Genomic DNA, 6099 nt, shown 5'->3' with positions numbered 1-6099 from the left:
TGACTTTTTGTGATGCCGTGTGACGAGGGGGGGGGGGATCAAAAATCGTCCAAAATCGTCCAAAATCGCGTGTCGGGTGGTGGAGGTTTTCACGACGCATTGATTCTAACACATAAAATCCACATTACGAGTAAATATTGGTCGTGAAAGCCCACTCACTACAACGCGTTAAACTGACCCTAACCATATTCTATGGTTCTTTCGGTAAAGTCACGTAGATAGAAAAAATATAACAATTAAATAATAAAAAGAAAGTGAATAAAAATATCACGACGTTTCGATCGCAACACAAATATGAATTCCTGCAGTCACGAGAGTTTAAAGTAAAAAAAAAATTGACCCTAAATATTATTTTCGTTCAATTGAGAAAGCGCTTCGGAGTGACCTGAACGACTCCGGTTCCGTCGTCGCGAACTCCACTCCGTCGTCGCGGTCACCGCAGACTCCGGCTCCGTCGTTACCGAAACGACGACTCCGGGCTCCGTCGTCGCGTACTCCGCTCCGCTCCTTACCGACCCCGCGACTCGCTCCAACCGCCACGCGAGCGAACGGCTATTGACCAATGGCACCGCAGGTTTGACGGTGACGTCACGATCAAACTGACCAATGGGAGGGGGTCTTGTTGTTGTTGGGGGCGGCGGTACGCGCGGGCGCCACCTTTGAATTGGCGGCAGTGGAGGCCGCAGCTGCCGCTTGTATCACCTCCTCATCGACCTCATCATCGTTCTCCTCATCGTCCTCCTCAGCGTCGTCTTCGTCGTCCGCACTCGAGGTACGCTCCGTTCTGCTCCCCAGCCCCGCTTGGCTCACGGGACGGGGAGATGGATGCAGCGATTCGGGAGAGGTCGTCCCGCCTGGTTACCGTGGTAACGCACGATGCGTCGAGCGAAGATCATAACGATGCTTTAATTATATTAATTAACCTTAAATAACACATACGCGTGTCTCTGCCGTCTACCCCCCACTCACCCATCGTCTCGTCTCCTCAACCTCTTATAACCTTGGGCTCATTCAACCGCCCACTCGTGCAGTACGCAGCAGAGTACCGTAGTCTCGACAGTGCTGTTTGTTGCTGGCTCCTTGACGTTTGTGTGTTTTTTTTGGGGGGGAGGAGGAGGAGGAGACGCGGTATCTGTGCCCAGGCACTACGTTGCAAACAATAACCGCGGGGGGTCCCATCCTTTCTTGAATCGGTCGGCTCGCTGGACGAAAGTCCCCGCCACGCCGCGCTGCCCTGCCCGTCGAGGTTGGCACGACCATACTTCACCGCGGATGGTCCGTGCGAGGCGGTGCAGCGTAAGCACAAGCGCGGTGCAGTCGCGGACTTTGCTAAGCTGCTCTCCGCCAACAGCGTTACTCCCCCTTCCCCGTGCGGAGTCTGAACAACTCGCGTGGGCTGCGTTGTTACGGGCTCTCCCGACGCCTGCTTTGGCCTCCAGGTTCTCGTCCGACGAGATCGGTCGGGTTCGGCGTAGGCGAGAAATGCACGAACGAACGAACGACGAGTTTAAAGGTACAGAGCACGGGACACTTGGGACCGCTGTTAGTTACTTTGAGTTCGCCAGTGCAACACGCAATGTGTGACAATGCAGTTTACTTAGCCAAGGAAATCCTCATCGAGTCTCAACGCGCTTTTACAGCATGGTGCAGCTTACCCTGGACTGTTTTTGGTCAATTCCATGCATTGATGTTCGGTTTCATGCGGGAGAAGTCGGAGAAAACCTACGACGTCTTCGGTGGGGGGGGGGGGGGTAACACTCAAAAGGTCCGCACAGATTAATTCAAGAATCCTTCGCTGTATTCCCATCTCGTGGTCACCTCGCAGTCTGTTCGACAGTTTCTAACCAGGGCTCAAGGTGTGGACGAGGTGGATCGCCATCAACGCCAACGTTGAAAAGGAACACAACTTGTGGCTAACATTTAATCAGCCTACGACTCATTCATAATCACCACGTGAATAAAAGGCGACCAGAATGTGACTTCATTGACATATCACGTGTCTCGAAATTGTGACCACACGTGATTAACTTGTTGCGCCCGAAACGTCGTGATTTCTTTTATTTTGATTTTCTTTACCTACGTGACTTTACCGAAATAACCAAGAGTATGGATCCTTGCAGTCACGAAAACTTCAAATCTAGAATAACTTATGACTGACATATGACCAACATGTGACAACTTCCGGAAACAGAGCTCAGCCCTTTTGACGGCCTCTCTCTCTCTCTGTCTCAGACTTCATGCACCACCTGCCCTTCTTGTTTGTGTGGCCCCTTTGTTGTCCGTCATGCCTATAATATTTGGCAACCTTGCAAGTATTCATATCTCTGAAAAGTCAGAACTGGTCGTTTAAAAAAAAAGTAAGATCTATGGAACAGACCCAAAGGCCTAGGGCGCAGAGCAGCCAAACACACACACATTTCAGGATTAGAGGAACTTTGGGAATGAGGTGACGGGACATGGGACGCTCTACGTTCGAGCAGTGTGAGGAAAGAAGGAAGAGGAACAATACTTTATTAGGAACAATATTGTTTCCCTCTATACCAGCGATCTTCATTGCAAGGCCCGCGGGAAACTGGCGGCCTTAAGTGCGGCCTCCGACAATGCACACATATAGTGAAACCAAACCCCTGCAGGGCGGTGAGGAGGCGGCCTTTACGCTGGCGACGACTTATCGGCGAAAATTGAAGAACACTTGGCCGTCCGGTTGTTGAATGCTGTGTGCATAAGGGAACATAGGCGGCAAGTCCTTGCTGTTGGTTGGCAGAGGAATCCAGGCATGCCGTTCATAAGAACAGTGATCATGATAGTCATAATAATGAGACAATTGAACTAATGGGTAACTGGAGTTAATTATGTTGTGGGTACATCTTGTTGTGTAAACAAACGTGTGGGGGGGGGAGGGGGGTGTTAATGGTTTCGATTAAATACTTTTTAAAACTTTGTATTTGTTACACTAACAAGCATATTTACTCAAGCAACAGTAGGAGTAATTATATAGATCATTCTCTGCATTTTTATATTTTATGTCAGGCAAGCCTTGCTGACTCTCAAGGCTATTCTCACTGCGAGATCTGCATCGGCATGTTGAACAGATTACTATTTTATCAAGTCAACTTATACACACACCTCCACAATGTATTTATTCATCGATTAAAACTGATTTTTTTCATGATCATTTCGCATGACTACTATCTCCAATTCATGCACAGATTATGCAAATGATTAATTTAGGCTTATTGATGGCTGGACGCAGCATAAATGAGATGGTCAACAGGGCAGACAATACACATGAAATGGTAACATTTTAACATGTATCTAACGGCTACCTCAAATAAAAAATAAGTTCATGTGTAGGTTATAAACTTGTATCACATTTTTAACTTTTTTTTAATGGAACATGTATAAAAAAATTAATAAATGTAGTTTTAAATGTATTTATTTAATCTTGATTTGAAACTTTCGTGACTGCAGGAATCCATACTCTTTGGTTCTTTCGGTAAAGTCACGTAGGTAGATATTTTTTTAAAAACTATGATATATTGTAAAACAATATGATATATTTTATCTTATTTTTCTACCTACGTAACTTTACCGAAAGAACCAAAGAGTATGGATTCCTGCAGTCACGTAGGTAGAAAAATAAAATAAAAAATAATATATCGTTTATTTTTCTTTACCGAAAGAACCAAAGAGTATGGATTTATTCACGCCATAATCTAGTGTTAGTTTGTCTGAATGTGAATACTTGTTTTCAATTTGTGTTCTATTTTATTGTATAATACTAGTAGTCTGTTTATTTTCTGCATTGTTCATAGTTTGCACTTGGAGAGCTGTTTGTTGCAAGATGTATATATTTTTTTACCCATATCTTCCTAAAAAGATATATCTCTGATCTCAGCACACTTTTACCTGGTTTTAATTAAAGGAAATCCATCAAGCTAAGTTGTGCTCAGGTTATTTTTTTTTGGGAGAATCACACAAAATGCAATCAGTCAATGTGAATGTATGTACATATGAAGATTTGTATCATAACTTTTTTATCTTTTGAAATATGGGTTTGTTGGTGTATTATCCCAAATACTCTCTCTGTTATTTTCACTGATGATTTGCGCTGTAGTCTGTCGGGCTCCTCTTCCAGCAAAAGCTGTGATGAATTCAGTCCAAAATATACAATGATTCAACAGTGCAACAGTTGTTAAGCGCTTCAGTGGGTTTTAGGAGCACGGAAGATGCCTCCTGCGTAGCATTTGACCGCAGCAACTTTCAGAGAATATGTTTTAAGTGCCCCCTGTAAATTATCAGAGCAGTTAAATTGTCAGAGCACGCATTAGCGTAGAGATGTCTGAAACAAAACACCCTCTCCATCATCACATTTGCAATAACAAGGATCCAAGCAGGATGATTTGAAGGATTTTAGGCTATAACGTCTGCAGCATTGATTTGTTTAAAATAGGACTACAATTCTACTAAATTATACCTTTTTCGTACAGTATTGCACTAAATTGTCTCAATAACGAGCGCAACACATTAAGCGCGCGCGGGCTCGAGGTAAGGTTTTCACATCAATTGCAGCTCCAAAATATCTCAAAGATGTGTGCTGTGAATTTTCTGAGAAATATTACACATAGCCCGTAAACAGAATGGTCACTATTAGAGGTCTGGACATCGGTTTATATACATTGGATCTGAAACGTTTTACAGGAGGCAGACGGCAAGGGTCCCAAACACATCGGCAAGGGTTTTCAGAAAGAACAAAGAGGCAGCAGAAAATTAATACATGTGCATTCCACAGCTCTCAAGTGATTTACGCGGCTCAAGAGTGAACTAAATGTGAGCGTGCGTTGGCGCCTGCCTTTTGCCGCCCAGCGATGACGACCGGCGACATCAAGGGCAGTCTGCGCCGCGTGCAGATGGAAGTCCGGCTGCTGCGCTACCCGCATGAGGTGGACTACGAGGGGTGAGCACGGGCGAGAGTTGGGTTTTCTTTCGCGGTTGTTTTGAGCGGCGGAACGCAGGGCAGCTGCGTAGCCCCCCCCCCCGCCCTGCCGCCCTTCAAACCCGGGCCCTGCCACAGCCTCCATGCTGCCTTATCTCCTCTGTTGGGCCCTCTGGCAGAGTGACGATAGATTCGATGTCAGGAATGAGAGCTAGGGATTGACTTTTTGAGTAAACACTGGCCCGTGGCATGCTGGACGGAAAGGCCATACATCCGAACCGTTAGATGACACATCATATTGTTATTTCAGTTTGGTGTGAGTGTTATTAATGTCTGTGCTCTGAGTAATGGAGGGCTACTGCCCGTATCATTTTACTGCAGATTTTATATTTCTAAGTAAGTGTTAATATTGATGTCGGTATAATATTTATGCCCGTTGCCCAAGTGTTAATGTAAATAATGTTTAAGAAATTTCTCCTGTAAAATGTTATTTAACAATTATCAATCGAAATTCAGCAAAAAAATGTATGGAATTTTAAGGTAATGAATTGCAAATGTTTAAAGGCAGGGGCAACCCCCCCCCCCAAAAAAAAATGTCTTATCTGTAGATAAGTCTCTAATCTGTGCATTCCTGGTTGCCCTGACACAAGTATGAAGCTTTGTTCACGAGGTAAATGATGTAACGTGCCGGTGATACACATTGTATTTGTCAAAGTGGCATCACTCCCGTTTTTATTTATATAAAGCCACTATAGTTACATCACCAATATGACATTGTGATTTCTTATTCTTTTCTATCTATATTCTTGGTTCTTTCGGTAAAGTCATGTAGAAGGGTAACAATAAAATAATAAAAATATAAAACTATATGAAATCCCTGCAGTCACGAAAGCTTTGCTATCTAATTACCAGATTAACGATCTTCAAATAATCATGTTAGACAGCCTATGGCACACAGGTTGGATACACATCTGTGTCCAGATTGGGTACATATCTACAAGAGAAAAAAGTCCTATCGTTTTTATATCGGTTGTTTCTTACACAAATTACAAAACACAACAGAACAGAGTATCACACTCCTGACTTGTGTTTGTTACTCACTGCATGAAGTTTGCGTGTATTATAAATCAGACTTATTATCGTTAATGTTGCAGAGCAGGGCA

General features: G+C 44.1%; 1 protein-coding gene across 3 annotated transcripts in view; it reads left to right on the top strand.

The window, feature by feature from the left end:
- Positions 1-598: 598 nt before the first annotated feature.
- Positions 599-6099, top strand: part of CEP44 (centrosomal protein 44) — a 19497-nt gene continuing 13996 nt past the window's right edge. Inside the window, exons 1-3 of one of the 3 annotated variants that reach the window (XM_032955456.2) lie at positions 599-772; positions 1440-1513; positions 4867-4957. In XM_032955456.2, coding sequence (XP_032811347.2) covers positions 1483-1513; positions 4867-4957 — 122 coding nt within the window. In that variant the 5' untranslated portion in view covers positions 599-772; positions 1440-1482. The remainder of the gene's footprint in view (positions 773-1439; positions 1514-4866; positions 4958-6099) is intronic. The other 2 variants (XM_032955458.2, XM_032955457.2) reach the window with 2 other exon arrangements.

This window comes from Petromyzon marinus, chromosome 16 (assembly GCF_048934315.1).
Source record: "Petromyzon marinus isolate PM22_M1 ecotype Great Lakes invasive population chromosome 16, UKy_Petmar_22M1.pri1.0, whole genome shotgun sequence".
NCBI lineage: Eukaryota > Metazoa > Chordata > Hyperoartia > Petromyzontiformes > Petromyzontidae > Petromyzon > Petromyzon marinus.
Note: the sequence above shows the minus strand (reverse complement) of the source record. Positions and strands in the feature narration are given on the sequence as shown.